Here is a 17773-nt window from a genome sequence, read left to right as displayed (position 1 = left end):
TGGATGGACAGAAATTCTCTTCATAATGCAATTTTAGGTAATTTCTGTTATTTCAGAGATATTCTAGTATTACTTATATACAATTTTTTCATGTTTTGAAAAGACTATTATTTTTGTATTTAGTATTTTCAACAAATGTCCAGTTTTATATATTGTTACTTTTGATAAGAAATGGTCTCATCTTTCAAATTATTTCCAGGAAATTCAAATAAATGTAGTTTTGACACACTTTGATGTTGATCGCCGTTTCAGTTCAAATGGCGCGAGTGAGCGCGATCATCGCTTACTATTTACTGCTAGATTTAATGTGAAATAAACATGAATGATGTTGTGTAAACGAATATATTTCAACAACAAATATACATTTGATAATTTAGAAGTTAATTTAAAAACTGCATTGTGTGCAATTTATGTTTCCATGTTTTTTTAAGCTGTGTTGATTATTATACAGCATTTAAAAATTAGTAATTAAATTTAAGTTTGGGCTCTGTTGTTAATTGTATAACCTAGTAATGTAAAAGGGCTCCTTATAATTGAATTTAGTGAAGTGACATTCAGCCAAGTATGGTGACCCATACTCTGAATTCGTGCTCTGCATTTAACCCATCCAACGTGCACACACACAGCAGTGAACACACAAACACACACACACAGCAGTGAACACACACACACAGCAGTGAACACACACACACAGCAGTGAACACACACACACAGCAGTGAACACACACACACAGCAGTGAACACACACACACAGCAGTGAACACACACACACACAGCAGTGAACACACACACACACAGCAGTGAACACACACACACACAGCAGTGAACACACACACACAGCAGTGAACACACACACACACACAGCAGTGAACACACACACAGCAGTGAACACACACACACACACAGCAGTGAACACACACACACAGCAGTGAACACACACACACACACAGCAGTGAACACACACACACACACAGCAGTGAACACACACACACACACACACAGCAGTGAACACACACACACACACAGCAGTGAACACACACACACACACAGCAGTGAACACACACACACACACAGCAGTGAACACACACACACACACAGCAGTGAACGAACACACACACACACACACACACACACACACACAGCGTGAACACACACACACACACACACACAGCAGTGAACGAACACACACACACACACCGTGAACACACACCCGGAGCAGTGGGCAGCATTTATGCTGCAGCGCCCGGGGAGCAGTTGGGGGTTCGGTGTCTTGCTCAAGGGCACCTCAGTCGTGGTATTGAGGGTGGAGAGAGCGCTGGACATTCACTCCCCCCACCTACAATCCCTGCCGGCCGGAGACTCGAACCCGCAACCTTTGGATTACGAGTCCGACTCTCTAACCATTAGGCCACGACTTCCCTTTAATTTATTGAAAGAAATAGCAATTTTATGTTTCGTTTTTTTCCCTCCTGTTGTACCAAACCATACTGAACCGTGATGTCACAACCGAGGTACGAACCAAACAGTCATGTTTGTATACTGTTACACCCACAAACATGACAGATTATCTAGTAGTTTTAGTTCTTCAACTTAAATGAAAATGAGAAATGTTGCCTGGGTTGCTAACTTAGAATAAGTTCAAGTTCTTTAAGTTTTTCCATTTTATATTTAATAACAGTAACTGGTTGAAGTGGTAGTTTGGTGGGTTGGTGTATTAATGCCATGGCAAGCGAACACAAGGAAAGGCTCACCGTCCTGAAGAGCAGCTTCTGCGACAGCGGCTTTATTCTGGAAGCAGCCGTCTCTGTCCTGGTGCCGGAGCGCGTCTGAGCCGTCGGTCGGTGTGGTGTCAGGCGTGAGAGCGCATTCATCTTCACTTGAGTCCCGCTCCAGAGACACATCTAACAGAGACGGGGAGATGTCATGCTCTTATCAATTAATAATGCATTTCCCTTCAATAATGTGACATATCTGAGACAGAGATTTAATGGAAAACTAGTATTGCAAGTTACTGCATTTTGATGAAATGCCACAAAAACGGTGCTTCTGCAGAATAGCGTGCACTGACAATGGAACATGGATTAACACAATCATAAATTAAGAAATCTACAGCCTTATCTATGGATAATAACATTCACCCTAACTGTATAAAATAACAGTTAATTTAAGCAATTTATACATTTCATTTGCGGACATTAAATTGCACTTCATTCAAAATTTTGGGGTGAGGTTTTAAAAGTGTCTTCTGCTCACCAAGACCTGAGACTCGAACCCATGACCTTCAGGTTGCAAGCCCAACTCTCTATCCATTAGGCCACAACTGCCCCATGGATATATAGTATTCTTTTGAACGCAATTCAAACATAATATATAGTAAAAGGTCATTTATTTCTGTGATGCGCAGCTGTATTTCCAGCATCATTACTCCAGTCTTCAGTGTCACATGATCTTCAGAAATCATAATAATATACTGATTTACTGCTCAACAAACATTTCTAATTATCAATTTCCAAAAAACTTTTTTTTTTTTCAGGATTCTTTGATGAATAGAAAGTTCAAAAGAACTGCATTTATTTGCAATAGAAATCTTTAGTAACATTATAAATGTCTTTAATGTCACCTTTGATTAATTTAATGCATCCCTGCTGAATAAAAGTAATCCAAAACTGTACTGGTCCCAATCGTTTGAGCAGTAGTGTATATACTGCCATTATATTCTGAATCTCCAGTTCTTGGTACTCTTACCTAATGCATTGGCAGAGGAACGCGAATCAGACGACCTGAAACAAGAGCAGACATGATTTCATCAGGTACAGTGAGGATATGGCTGTAGAGTTCAGTGTTTATGAGCTGATGGTGTGACGTACGGTGCTGGTGATCCTTGTTTGCTCGATCCTGCTCCTTGAGTGACTGCAGCGATTGTCTTTTCCAGCAGGTCTTTCCAACTGCGAGGAAACATCCAATGAAAGGGAGTTACTAGACGTTCAAATGCATGCATAACAATTAGAAAAGAATTAGAAAAACATGGTTTTAGATGTAGTAAAGACTGCTTATAATAACTGCCCATGTTTCCCACTATTAAAGACAGGAAGCAGGAATTAATAAAGCCCCCTGATAGGCTGCAAGCAGCCAATGAGGGTTGAGCAGCGACTCACTTGTTCTTCTCTGAGGATGTCCCGGCCACCAGCTCATAGATCTGACTCTCTGAAGTGCTGATCACGTACAGCGCTTTATTGTCTGCAAGATGAACGTGAGTTCATTTAATATCTGAAAGCAACTCTCGAGTCTTGTCCATGCATCCTTTTTCATTTAAGGTATATGTTAGGTTCATGTATAAACGTATATGTATCATATTGAAAATCTTTTAAAAAAAGCTCAGACCTAAATTGGGTTTTCTCTTTCGTATAAAGAAATGCTAAAGTTGGATCCTCTCAGTGTTGGACTATGGTGATGTGGTTTATATGCATGCAAACTTATCCTTACTAAAGAAGTTGGATTGCATATATGTGACCCTGGAGCACAAAACCAGTCTTAAGGGTCAATTTTTTTAATAAATCATCTTTCCATTGATGTATAGTTTGTTAGGATCGGACAATATTTGAAAATCTGGAATCTGAGGGAGCAAAAAAATCTAAATATTGAGAAAATCTCCTTTAAAGTTGTTCAAATGAAGTCCTTAGCAATGCATATTACTAATCAAAAATTAAGTTTTAATATATTTACTGTAGGAAGTGTACAAAATATCTTTACTAAATATGATTTTTGGCTTAAAAGAAAAATGGATAATTTTGACCCACACAGTGTATTGTTGGCTATTGCTATAAATTTACCCCATCGACTTCAGACTGGTTTTGTGCTCCAGGGTCATATATCATGCTGCAATATGATTTGTGACGAATGCATCTTCACGTTCCCATCATTGTTTGATCCTTCTTGTACCAAAGGAGAAAAATGCATATGCTACTAATTACTGCCAAGTAATTATTAGGTAAATTGCCAATTTATATTTGTAATCTCTTATCATGATATACTGCTATGGTCCTAGGTTATGGAAAGAAATGCAGAGTGTTATGATGTTAGAAGCCCTTCCATCTCTAAATATTTTTAGAAACTTTTTGGAGTCCTACCTGGAAGAAACGTGAATGTTTTATGTAATTATTTTTTCATGATGTTGGTTAAGATATTATTTTTCTGGTTTTGTGTGTGCAATCTGTTTATGTCAAACTTTCTGTGCTGCTATTTTGGCCAGGACTCCCTGGTAGAAGAGATTTATATCTGGACGGGATAAGCCTGGCGTGTGAAGTTTCACCTGTGGCGACGGGCCGGACGAGGGCGGAGTCGAGGCGCAGGATTGGGCAGAAGGGGATCTTGACGTCTGGAGCTCCGCCAAGCGAGCGTGACGGACAGCGCAGGACGAGCCGCTCGTCTGGACCCCTCTGAAGAAGCACCAGCAGATCTGAGAGCAGCAGCGCCTGCACCTCTGAAACATTCACCCAAAACATTATTATTGCAAAACTGCAGCCCTGAATAATATATTTTTATATACAAACTGTACATTTGAAGTCAACACAGTTACAAAACTGTGCATTACCACATTTTACTGTAGCGAAAATACCAATATTAAGTCATGTATTTTAGCAGACACTATAGTTATTTTTAGTTAGTTTAATTTGGAATCTGTTGTAATATCGGTCTTTACCGATGGCTTTGTCTTTGCTGACTCTCCAGGTGAGCGGCCCCTCGTGGATCATCCTCTTAGTGGTGAGATCCAGATTCTGTGGGAGAGGGAAGAAGACCGCATGAAGAGCGATGCTGGCATCATTAATGAGGCGTACGGGGCGGCTCGCACCTTGAACTGTGCTGCGACGGGATTGGCCAGCCGCTCCAGAGGCGTCAGGTCCAGCCTGCGCTGGTATTGGCTGAGCTGATGCCGGTGCTCCGTCTCCCTGACGACCTCGTTAACGACCTGCAGAATCCCACGGCAACAGGCCTGTGCTCTCTGAAGCAGCTGCAGGTCCGGAGACGCCGCTGCACACAAATATAATATTGACAAATATTAATCACAGTTTAACAGAACTAATCTCTATGTGGATATATGTAAAAGGTAATCAAAGCTGTATTTTCAGCATCATTACTCCAGTCTTCAGTGTCACATGATCTTCAGAAATCAGTCTAATATACTGATTTACTGCTCAACAAACATTTCTGATTATTATCAATGTTGAACACAGTTGTGCTGCACAATATTTTTGTGGAAACTGCGATATTTTAATTTTCAGGATTTTTTGATGAATAGAAAGTTCAAAAGAACAGCATTTACTTGAAATTGAACATTTTTAAAATCCGAAATATTATATCTCTAGATGACCCCTAATGCTTGGTATTGGTAATAATGTATAGTCATGTTAGGGCTGGGCGATATGGCCTAAAAAAAAATCCCCAATTTTTTCACAAAAAATCCGATTTACAATCTGAAAATGACACAGGTTGTTCAAAACAAGTTTGAACTTTATTTTATTTAGATGTTCACTTCTGGGATTTGATCTGGATTCCCCCTTGGGGTTAAAGTGCAATCAGAAACAACAAGCCAAAAAGATCAGATGGCAGGCCCTGCCAATGTAACAACAGTGCAACACAACATAAAACGTGATATAACATATACCAATACCAATTATAACCGATTATCATCATAGCCATCTTTTACTGATAACTTATAACTTCACCTTGGAGATTTATTTAAATCACACAATAGGTTAGAGATTTAATAGATCACAAAAATTATGTTTAGTTTTGCACATATGTGACCCTTTAGCACAAAAGCAGTCTTAAGTCGCTCGGGTGTATTTGTAGCAATAGCCAACAATATATTGTACGGGTCAAAATGATCAAATTTTCTTTTATGCCAAAAATCATTAGGATATTAAGCAAAGATCATGTTCCATGAAGATATTTGGTAAATTTCATACCGTTAATATCTCAAAACTTAAAGGAACACTCCACTTTTTTTGGAAATAGGCTCATTTTCCGACTCCCCAAGCGTTAAACAGTAGAGTTTTACAGTTTTTGAATCCATTCAGCCGATCTCCGGGTCTGGCGGTAGCATTTTTAGCTTAGCATAGATCATTGAATATGATTGGACCGTTAGGGTCAAAGAGTTTCCATAATTTTCCTCTTTAAAACTTGACTCTTCTGTAGTTACATCGTGTACTAAGACTGATGGAAAATGAAAAGTTGTGATTTTCTGGGCCGATGGCTAGGGACTATACTCTCATTCCGGCGTAATAATCAAGGAACTTTGCTGCCGTACCATGGGTGAAGCAGGAGCAATGATATGACGTAGCACCTGAAAGTAGTCCCCAGCTATATCATATCTAGTTACCTAGCTGGGGACTACTTTCAGGTTCTGCGTAATATCATTGCTCCTGCTGCACCCATGGTACGGAACGGTAAAACTCAATTCTTTAGGGGAGTTGTAAAATGAGCCTATTTTCAAAAAAAAGTGGAGTGTTCCTTTAATATTTGAATAGTGTGACATGCGTCCCGAGCACCTATCAGCGTCGCCCTGGAAACAGAGGAGAAACACCTGTTCCCAATCACTGGTCGGGCACAGCTGACGCCACTTCGGCGAGGGATACAAAAGCCGCCTCGCCGAAGGACAGGTTGAGCCATGACTCCTGAGCGAAGCCAACTAACCTTTGTCTTTTTTTCCTGTGCCAAGCAGACACCAGTGCATGACCGACCAGCCCCGGGATTGGAGCACGAGCACGACGCACGGAGCACCCACACCGGGGAGAGGAACGATCACAGAGCACCGACTGCAGCACTAAAGACACGTTGGCACTTCCCCACACAAGGAACTATTAATAAATTACACCCTCCGGGGTTTCTGTTAACCCTCAACCCCTCGTGTGATTCTTCAGCCCGCTACAATAGTAATATGCATTGCTAAGAACTTAATTTGGACAACTTTAAAGGCAATTTTCTCAATATTTAGATTTTTTTTTTTGCACCCTCAGATTCCAGATTTTCAAATATTGCATAAATCTCAATTTCAAAAAATGAACCCTTATGACTGGTTTTGTGGTCGAGGGTCACGTATATGATCAACCAGTACAAGATATACAAGTAGATCCCGTCTCATTATAGCGATCTGTGTGTGTTCACTCACTCTCTGTGTATTTGATGATGTTGTCCAGCAGCAGAGGGTATTTGGTCAAGCGCTGCATCTCAGCCACCAGCAGATCCTTCAGCTGTAACCTGCGGCAGTGAGGACTGGCCTCACACTCCTGACAAACAGTACACGCGTCAACACACACTCGTATGATCCATGGATGATCTGGGAAAGCACTGATGCATGCGTTACCTGTATGAGGTGTGCGAAGCGAGGGTCTTTGCGCTGTTTGTTCTTGATGAGCTCCAGCGCTTGACTCTGCTGACTGCACAGATGAGACACCTGCTCCTCAAACTGATCTCCAGCCTCTCCCTCCAGCTACAACACACACATACTGCGTGATGCATATGCTTCATGAGCAAAATCATTAGTGTTTAAGAAATAGCTCACTCAAAAATTAACATTTTCTGACAATTTCCTCCCTCTCAGGCCATCCAAGATGTGTATGAGTCTGTATTAGTCATTTCTGGTTTATATGAGAAATAGTAAATAAATAAGAAGAATTTTTACACATCTTTTTTAGAGGGACAGTTTAATATCACTAACGTTAAATATAACATCAGTCCACAATGCTGTGCTTAAAAGACTTTGATTGTAGTGCAGAATGTGGGCTGTTTTTTATGGTGCCTTTCTATTGGTCCTTCAGAAATCAATCTAATATGCTGATTTCTGCTCAAGAAACATTTCTGATTATTATCAATGTTGAAAACATTATATTTCAAATTAATGCCGTTCTTTAACTTTGTATTAATTAAATAATCATGAAAAAGCAGAGGTATCAGTTTCCACAAAAATATTAAGTGAAAACAGTTTTCTGTATTAATAATAATGAAAACCATTAGTAATAGGTTAATTGACCACAAATAATTACTGATAATAATTAGGCAGCAAATCAGCATATTAGACTGATTTCTGAAGGGAAACTGAAGACTGGAGTAATGATGCTGAAAATTCGGCTTTGATCACAGAAATAAATTACATTTTAAAATATCTTTCATAGAAAAACTATATTTTAAGTGTAATATTTCATATTTATTTGATCAAATAAATTATTAAATAAATAAAAAGTCTTAATTTCAAACATTTGATTGCTAGTGTGTATATAAAATAATGCATGTGAACGAGCAAATTATATTTTTATTAATATAGGCTATATCCTAATCACAGCACTTTACAATGTTCTAGAGTAAGTTTAAGAATTATATTTTATGGGTTTTTTTATTCTTAGACACGTGAAATTACAGAAGAAAGCCTCGATAGAGATTTACAAACATTCACTCTTATCTTATGTTGTGACCGATAACGTGGCATTAATTTAAGAAATTTGAAAAGACAAGTAGTACTTTGCACCCCTGAAAATGAGCTGTCGTTTAGGATTTTTCTTCATAAACAGTTGAACTGAATTGTCTCATCATGTTTAGCTGCTTACATCAGAGTGGGTTCGCATTCATGTGGCATGCAGCTCAGCTCCGGGAACAGTAAATCCCGCCTTCTACACTTTGATTGGCTATTTCAATCATTGTGACATTGACGAACGCTTTGATCCGCTGCACTGAGCCGGAGCACACAGCTATATTAATTACAATGTTTGACTCAAACGGGCCGCGGGGGCCATTCGCCTGGGCCGATGGAGGAAAAGCCTACATACACTAACTATAATTCATTATTTATATACATTTACGCAATGGGCCGGCCCACATTATACAGCGGCTCAGCGGGAAAACTCCCAGTGCTCACAGCTTTTGTCTTCAAGACATTAAGTGATGGACTGGAGTGGTGTGGATTATGGTCCGGGTCAGAACAGTACGGTACCCTGATCCAGCTTGCGTTTCCACTGCCAACAGTACCCTTTACTTGATAGGCGTGGTGTATGCCAGAAAGTAGCAATCGCCGATAAAGCGTGACAATCAGCACAACTCTGCCTCTTTTATGTCAGAAATTAAGACAAAAACAAACAATTCAGTCAAACGTATGCTACAAAGTTAGCGCTGTAACTACAGTAAAGTTCAAAATAAATATATAAAGTAAAAAATAAGTTTGTGCTCAGCCAAAACGATATGACCAGGAATAAATCATAGATTCATGAGACCACGAATGCCTGTTAAATATACCCAATGGTTTCTCATGTTTAATCACTTCAGAGACATCAGAGCCAGCGCTAGGCGCCAGACGATATCTTTATAAATAAACTGCAGATTTGAGTTTTAAACAACTACATTCTCACCTGAAGAATTTTTGGACAACGACGGGTTTTTGGACAATGACGTTTCACAAGTCCACAAGAACAGACAAGAACGCATATTGAGAAACGCTATTGTCTGTGTGAAAAAATAAAATACTCAGTTTTGTGTGTTTGTGCACTCTGATGTAAATAAGCCCAACACTCATGGACAGCAGAGCGGAACGAGTGAAGGAGAAGCTTTATCATGCAAAAGTGACGATTCTAGTAAACCAATCAACGTCCTGCAGTGAGTTTAGCTCCACCCTTTTGGTACCCTTTGCTGTGCTAGGTACCCCAACGGAAGGGTACCAAAAAAGTGGTACGGTTCGCTATTTTGGTACCATTCACAACTTCTGACAATGGAAATGGACATAATTGCGAACCTTACAGTACTGTACCGCCCGGTGGAAACGAGTAGAGATGCACCAAGGGCAATTTTCTTGGCCGATTCCCGATTTTTTTGGGAAGTGTGACCTGCCGATACCGATTTTTGACATACTGACAGCATCAACTAAGATCTATGCAAATTTAAATTTACATAAAATAAATTATTAAACATTACAATTCCCCCAATCTGGATTAAGTTACAGATTAAACAACTCTTAAAATAAAGTGCTCTGTGACTGGAAAGAGGAAGAAATGGCTGTATGTATGAGTTGCTGTATGTAACACAACAGATGTCAAACTGTGTTTATAAATGGTAACCCCCCCCCCCCCCCTAACCTTATTAAATGTCATCTTTCACATCACAATCTTACTTTAATTCAGTTAGCATAATAAGAAACTAGAGTTGTTACTATTCAAATGAAATTAGCATTAAACTTTATCTTTCAATATTGCTGAGGAAACAGAAGCTGCATCTGAAGTGGCATTAGATGCATTTACACAGACTGTTTGATGAAGCCGAGGTGCCATAAATGCATTTACACTGCAAAATTTCAAATGCATAAATAATTTAAGATTAAGGTTTTTTTTTTTTTTTAAACATACAAATAAATGTTGAAAAAAAATGCAATGATACTTTTAAATATGACCAAACCACCAGTAGGTGGCGGCAAGTGTCTCTTTTAACGAGCGAGTCATTTATTCATTCATTCAAACGGCTGATTCATTCAGAAACGAGGCAAGTGACTGTCCTTATGAATGGGCCACTGAATCATTGACTCGTTGAAAAACGTGGATTCATTCAGTAACGAAACACCGCAGTGTGTTGCTCGGAGACACAGTTCTGCTGTGGCTTTGATCGGAACTATTTTCATCAGTGAAATTGAGCAAAAACAGTCAATATTTTGTCTAAAATCTAAGTAACTTAATTTTAACTTCTTGTTTATTTAAATACTGTTGTATAAAATCAGTGTCACATTGCAGTCATCCATCCACTTATGCAATGCTACATATCCCCAAATCTGATGAAGAAACAAACTCATCCACATCGTGGATGAACTGATTAATTTTTTTATATATATTTTTGAGTGAACTATTTCCATAGCTTAAAGAGAGAAAGACGAGAGAGGACCGAGACACTCACTCTGGCCAGCATGATGCCTCCGATGCCCTGAACGATCGGCGATTCCCTGCAATTCTTCATGGCCTCACATAAGCTCGCTGGATAGAAAAACTCCATTAGTACTTAAGCATTACATTTATGCATTTTTACAAAAGAGCACATCTTGCACAGTATTGAGCAGATTGCATCCAAAGTTCGTATTCTGCTTTACAGTGAAATAGCGTGTTACACAAATCAAGTTAAGTCACGTCTTATTATAATTTCCATCCCGCATGCATATACATCCTACAGGAGTTGAGTCGCTCATATACGGCCAAACCAGAGGTAGACATGAGAGACTTCTGACCGTGTAGTTCGTAGACCTGAGCAAGGTTCAGGAAGATACAGGACAGCTCTTCTGGACTGAGCACGCTCTGCATCTTCTGATAAAACACCTGATCCAGAACCCGCAGCGTCCGCAGGTGAGACACCTCCGTGGTGAACAGCTCTACAGACCAAGCATTAGACGTCAAATTAATCTCTCAACAAGCAGTGTGTCAGACACTAAACTATATTACTTGTATCGCTATATTTACAAACATATTATGGGTAAAATGATATTATGATATGTTAAAATGAAAGCACAAACTCCTTCTACAGGCTTATGTGTAGCGTACGCTAGCTTAGCAGGCTAACCATGCTAACGGAAACGACAAGACAGTGTTATTTGCCATATACAGGTTAGTGTTATTTATCTGTAACATTTAGGGTATTTTACTATAATAGGAGAGGGCAGTAATTATGTTTCCATCCAAAGTCGCAAATTTAACTTGTGGAAAAATTGGAATATTGTATTAAAGTTGTGATTTTAACTTGTGCGAAAAATTAAAAATAAGATTAAATAAAATTGCGAGATTAACTTGTCCAAGACATTGTGATCAGGGTTCCCACTCTTTCATGAACACCAGATTCAAGGACTTTAAGCACCGTTTATTTTATATCAAGCACCTCTCAAATTCACACGCCAGCGAATATAGTGTCATGAAACACCTTACAGTACTAAACACTTTACATTTACATTAAACATTTCAGAGTGATAATGTTTGAAATAAATTAGACCGTTTTGAGTAGTCGTGTTCGAAGGAATTTAAAGAAATCCATTGAAGTTAATACTGGTAATATTCAATATTACAATTTATAAAATATGCAACTGTTTTTTGCTGTACAAGATTTAAATGTTAAATTAATAAAAAGTGGTTAAATGTTGTAATAACACTAAACCTGTTAACATTAAAAAATGCACACTCTCTCAATAGAGACGTTACTCATTAATAAATAACTCAAGTCAAAATTATTTTGTAAATCCCATTTTTTCATCTTTGACCAAGAGGAATGCACACAATTTCATGAATATGTCATGAGCATTTTAAACCTCTTACATGTGCAAATCTGCAAAAAAAATAAAGAAAATAAATAAAAAAATAGCTATTTGCTTTTAAAGTGTAAACGCTTTTCACGAAGCGGTTTTTCTTATTTTTCAAGTTCTACATGTTCTCCTTAGCTCCATGTCGCAGGAAGTTTTAGGAGCTCATTTTTAGTCCATCTCCTATCCTGAAAAGTCTGTCTTGCAGAGGTCGACTAAAAATGAGCTCCTAAAACTTCCTGCTATTCTGGAAGAGAAATTCTTCAAACAGTGGTACCAGAGGATGTGGTGCTGGTCCTTCAAGAGTCACTCTCAACTTATCCGTCTATAAAGCCTATACAAATTAGTCTTGTATTTCACAACTGTTATTCTCATTAAGTGAGGGTTTTTTACGCAAACACTCCAGGAAGGTTGGCAGTTCTGGAAAATGATGGCGCTGGAGACTAAATGTTTGAGGTTCTTAATTCTTCACATTAATTCTTAATTATTTTGCAGTGACCGTGTGTCTTATCTTCTCCACCTGTTTTTGTCTAACCCCGCTGTCTTAACTTTACAATTTCTGTATTGCATTAGTTTTGAATATTTCTCATTGGGGATTTAATCATTATTGACTTTTCAGTTAAATCTCTTTTTTTGGCTCATTTTATCTGTAAAAGAAAACGTGCCTAATAATTCTGCACACATGAATATAAGGAGTTTTTCACTTCCAGCCTTCATGGACAATTATACATCACTAAAATGTGCTTGGAAATAAATACGATCAGAATATCAAGTGAGCGCGAGATCGAAAGTGAACTGCGAGCGCTCATTCAAATGTGATTTCAATACTCCACATATTAATAGCGCAAAAATGATACACAATATTAGAATGAGCGGGAGCGGGCGGTAATGGTCAGACACTCAGCGGGAGCGGCTTAAGAAAACTCTAGGCTGCACATCTCCACCCCAATCATGTGTGCCGTTTCGTTCAGTCTTTGACAACACATATAGGACCATCTTGAAATGGCGCGATAGGTGAAATACCCATCTCAATTGAGTGCAAAAGTATTTTTTTAATGCACATTAAGTTTTTTTGTGCATCATCCCATCTATGTGGATGGAAACATACTATAAAGTATAAATGAAACAACATTGACTGATTTTGCTGGTCGCAGACTAACGAGCATTATTTTATTTCTCAGTAGGGTCCATATAAAACGCCCCAAACACAGTGAATCCTTGAAGGGTGTTCACAGCTAGTGTGTTCTCAGGACGTGTGTCTCTCAAAACAGCCTTAGATTTAGGTTACAGCTTCCTAAAACTCATAAACGCTGATGTCTGAGGCTTGAGGCCATCTGAGATCATAAATGACTTTGACTGGTGTAGTTTTCATAGATGTATCATCTTAAAACACAAACTCAACATCTCAGCCTCAGAATGAGCAGAAGGCATGTCTGGGGCTGTCTGAGGAGAAACAGAGACGATGTAAAATATCCCCATCGGAGTCAAAAACATCCCTGGCTTCTCTCGTGTTTCACACAGTTTATGCTTCACCCTGGACTGCTTTTTAATTGGAGGAAGTGTTGAGATTTCACTGTAAACAGCCAGTTAAGATTCACTTATTCACTTATCACTTATTAAAGATGTCCAGCATGCGACAGGCACACAATCAATGTATTAAACTGTTCTCAAGTGCGCTAGGTGATCATTTTGCTCAGATTTTGACTACATGAGTAAATATTTACGTGAGGCACTATATTAGAAGTGCTTCTGCTGAAGGCCTCTAAAACGCATAAATCACAAAATGATGCTGAACACAAGCTTAATAAATTGTAAAATAAATGTTATATTAAATCAAATCAATTACATTACTAATAATATTACTATTATTATTATAATTAAAATAATTCCATTTTAAAATTGTAATTTAACAATCTTGTCGGTTTAACGGTTAATATGGCTTAACGACCGTCGTTTAGGAGAAATAAAATAAGCGAAATTGAACATTCCTATTTCCTATAAACGTTAATCAGAATAATAATACAGCTGCAGCTATTTATGATCATTGCTTGATTATCAAGTAGCCTATCTAAAAGTCTATAACAAAAAAAAAAAAAAACTCATGACACTTGATAATAAAAGTAATTTTATGTATGCCTATGCAATTTAATAATAGGCTGTTTTGTTTCAAACGGATGAAGAACAGGCTACTAGCCTACAGCCTATAATTTACGCAATAGGAGAAATTACGTATGGAAACAACTAAAGAGCAATTTGTTTTTTTGCGATGCACCAAAACTTTTTTTTTTTTTTTACGCACACCATTTTATCGGTAAAAGGCCAGTTGGATGGAAACAGGCTGTAGACAGCAAATTTCGCAAAGTTGTTTAACGCATATCTCTTTGTTGATAACAAAACAGAGCAAAAACTAGATGGAAACCTGATTACAGATGCGGTATATAAAGCTTAAGTTGTGCCAAACCTGGAATATTCCCTTGTGGATGAAAATGATGTCTAAACGGAAACGTCATTTCATCACCACGAACAGCAAAAAATGTAACTGTTAATTACATTAAATTAAATTAATTCAATTGGTGTAAGTGTATTGATATGAATTGATGCGAGAAATTTTGGAAGAAATTCCAACAATAAGGTGTAATTGAGATGAATTGGTCAGGCAAGCGTGGCATGAACACTGATTTTAGAGTGTGTGTGTGTGCGTGCGTGTGTATGTGTGTGTGTGTGTGTGTGTGTGTGTGTGTACCGTAGATGACGGCCTGCCGGTCGATCTCTCGTGAGGAGAGTGACATCAGCACATGCGGCTCCACCGTCTCCTGCCAGTTGTGCGAGTCGATCACGTCCTCGTCCAGAGCCGGAGCGTCGGGTAACAGAGCCAGCGGAGCGTCCAGCAGCCTGCAGACGGACAGCAGAGAATGAGACGGACAAACAGAGACAAACCAGAGAGAGAGAGGCGCTGCATCACCTGCGCTGAGAGCGAGGCGTGTACGGAGGTGTCGGGTTCTCCAGAGATCTGAAATAACACAAAATATAATAGTTACACGAGAACAAACTACACTAAAAAACAATATATCATTTTACACACACACACACACACACACACATACATATATATGAAGAGTTTATTTGCAAAAACAGACAACTGTTTCATGTTTTTTTTTTTATGTCATCTTGTTTTAATTGTGTTTTGTGTTAGTTAGCTGTTTTTTTTGTTATTTGTTTTACCTAATCAAAATAACCCAACTGCAGTTTGATGAGATTAATTGTTATGCACAATGAAAATTATTTTTCAGTGATCTATTTTTGCTAATAAACTCTTCATATATATATAATTATAGTGCTGTTAAACGATTAAATGGATTAATCGCATGCAAAATAAAAGTTTTTGTTTACATAATATATGTGTGTGTACTGTGTATATTTATTATGTATATATAAATACACACACATGCATGTATATTTCAGAAAAATATGTTGTGTTTATATATTAAATATATTGATATATAATTTAACTTATGAATATAAATATATACATGTAAATAAATGTACATATTTTTAAAATATATACTGTGTGTGTATATTTATATATACATAAATATGCAAAGCAAACACATATATATATATATATATATATATATATAAAATGTAAACAAAATATTTTATTTTGGATGAGATTAATAACGATTAATCATTGCCCAGCAGTAATGTAATATATATATACACACACACACACAGAAATATTTTTAATGCTGGAATATTATGAAATATCACTGCAATTTAAATAAATTTATTTTAATTTAATTTAAACAATAATTTATTCCTGTGATCAAAGCTGAATTTTCAGCATCATTACTCAGTTATTTTTTTAACTTTTAATTCAAATAATTTTGAAAAAAGTATCACAGGATTCATAAAAAAATATTAAGCAGCAAAAACTGTTTCCAACATTGAAAATAAATCAGAATGATTTCAGAAGGATCATGTGACACTGAAGAATGGATGATGAGAATTCAGCTTTGCATCATGAATAAATTATATTTTAAAGTATATTAAAATATATATATTTTTTAAATTGTAATATTTACTTTCCCCCCTGCATATTTAATCAAATAAATGCAGCCTTGATAAAAAAATAAAAAAAAAACATTAAAAGTCTTACTGATCCCAGACGGCAGGGTGTATATTATGTTTATGTAAATTATTAAAATGCTGTATCATTTTTCAGACTGCTCCGCCCTATCTGTGTGTGTACCGTGCCGAGCTGCTGGAGGCTGAGGATGAGGCGCTGTGATGTAACAGTCTCAGCCCTGGCCCCTCCCTCTCCTCACAGTCCTCCATGTCCACGTCGCTACGGGAACGAGGGACAGACTCCGCCCCTGACCCGCCTCCTCGCCGACGCCCCTCCCCCTGAGCTTTCAAAGACTCGCTGCGAGCCAAACGCACCGAGATAGTCGGACTGAGGAACACAAACAAATTCCATTAACATAAACATGTAACTACATACAAAACATTTGCATGTTGTGTTTATGATCCCAATTTGAAGGTTTAAGATCAAATAAGGTTATAATATTATGATTATTAGTGAATAAAACACACAAACCTGTCCATGCCGTCCTCTCCAAAGCTGCAGGAAGACAGTCCCTCAATATCACCATCTTCAACAGAGTCTGAACTATTCTCAAACTGCTGGATGATGTTCCTCACGCTGCCCGGACGAACTGCGCACCAAAACAAAGACGAGGCGTCAATATATCTGCGCCATCTTTCCATAAGAGGTACACCATACTTTTTGAAATGTTGTCAATGTTTACAAAACACTCCTAAAACTAAACTACTATTGTAAAGCATGCTTGAGCTGAAAAACAAAACAAAACAAAACAAAAAACCCTATACAATTAAAATGATACATTAAAATATCTACAGGTTTCCTTTATAACACCAAGTAAATACATCTGATGGTACACAATGTGTCAATATGGTCTCTAAATGTAAATGCAGAGTTTGAAGCATTAGTTTTTAAAGCTGCACTCCGTAAGTTTTGCCTCTTTGTCGCCATCTCTGTTTGAAAACCTGGAATTGCAGCTGTGTGCAGAATTATCTTGATTGCGTGGGTTGTGCTCCGGCACGGCTCCAGCGCAGATGAATCTAATGTTTTGAAGAGTGTGTGTGGCAGTCAGTCACGCAACTGTGTGGATGTTTACTGTACTTCGCAATCACAGAGTACACATATATTTTAGATTCATTGCATGTAAAGTAAAACACTTCAAAAGTTTTTTTGTTTTAATTTTGATGATTAGAGCTTACAGCTCATTAAAGTCAAAAATCTCAAAAAATATTTACATTTGAGTTTCAGTTAATGACCATCCCTACAGTATAACTTCTGGGTATCCATTGTTCTTTGAAACCACAATAATGGAGAAGACTGCTGACTTGGTAATGATCCAGAAGATGAACATTGACGCCCTCCACAAAGAG

At 37.8% G+C, this 17773-nt stretch overlaps 1 protein-coding gene across 6 annotated transcripts in view; it reads right to left on the bottom strand.

Moving 5' to 3' along the window:
• The window catches only part of LOC306872078 (rho guanine nucleotide exchange factor 11-like), a 50285-nt gene that overhangs the window by 7259 nt on the left and 25253 nt on the right, over positions 1-17773 (bottom strand). For all 6 annotated transcript variants that reach the window (XM_079420442.1, XM_079420444.1, XM_079420443.1 and 3 more), the window contains 15 exons: positions 16899-17016; positions 16551-16754; positions 15264-15311; positions 15045-15193; positions 11246-11386; positions 10921-10997; positions 7364-7489; positions 7169-7286; positions 4850-5028; positions 4700-4775; positions 4310-4480; positions 3156-3237; positions 2868-2945; positions 2746-2780; positions 1752-1901 (listed from right to left, as the gene is read on the bottom strand). In XM_079420442.1, coding sequence (XP_079276568.1) covers positions 1752-1901; positions 2746-2780; positions 2868-2945; positions 3156-3237; positions 4310-4480; positions 4700-4775; positions 4850-5028; positions 7169-7286; positions 7364-7489; positions 10921-10997; positions 11246-11386; positions 15045-15193; positions 15264-15311; positions 16551-16754; positions 16899-17016 — 1752 coding nt within the window. The remainder of the gene's footprint in view (positions 1-1751; positions 1902-2745; positions 2781-2867; positions 2946-3155; positions 3238-4309; positions 4481-4699; positions 4776-4849; positions 5029-7168; positions 7287-7363; positions 7490-10920; positions 10998-11245; positions 11387-15044; positions 15194-15263; positions 15312-16550; positions 16755-16898; positions 17017-17773) is intronic.

Source organism: Barbus barbus, assembly GCF_936440315.1.
Source record: "Barbus barbus genome assembly, chromosome: 1".
In the NCBI taxonomy this organism is placed as follows: domain Eukaryota; kingdom Metazoa; phylum Chordata; class Actinopteri; order Cypriniformes; family Cyprinidae; genus Barbus; species Barbus barbus.
Note: the sequence above shows the minus strand (reverse complement) of the source record. Positions and strands in the feature narration are given on the sequence as shown.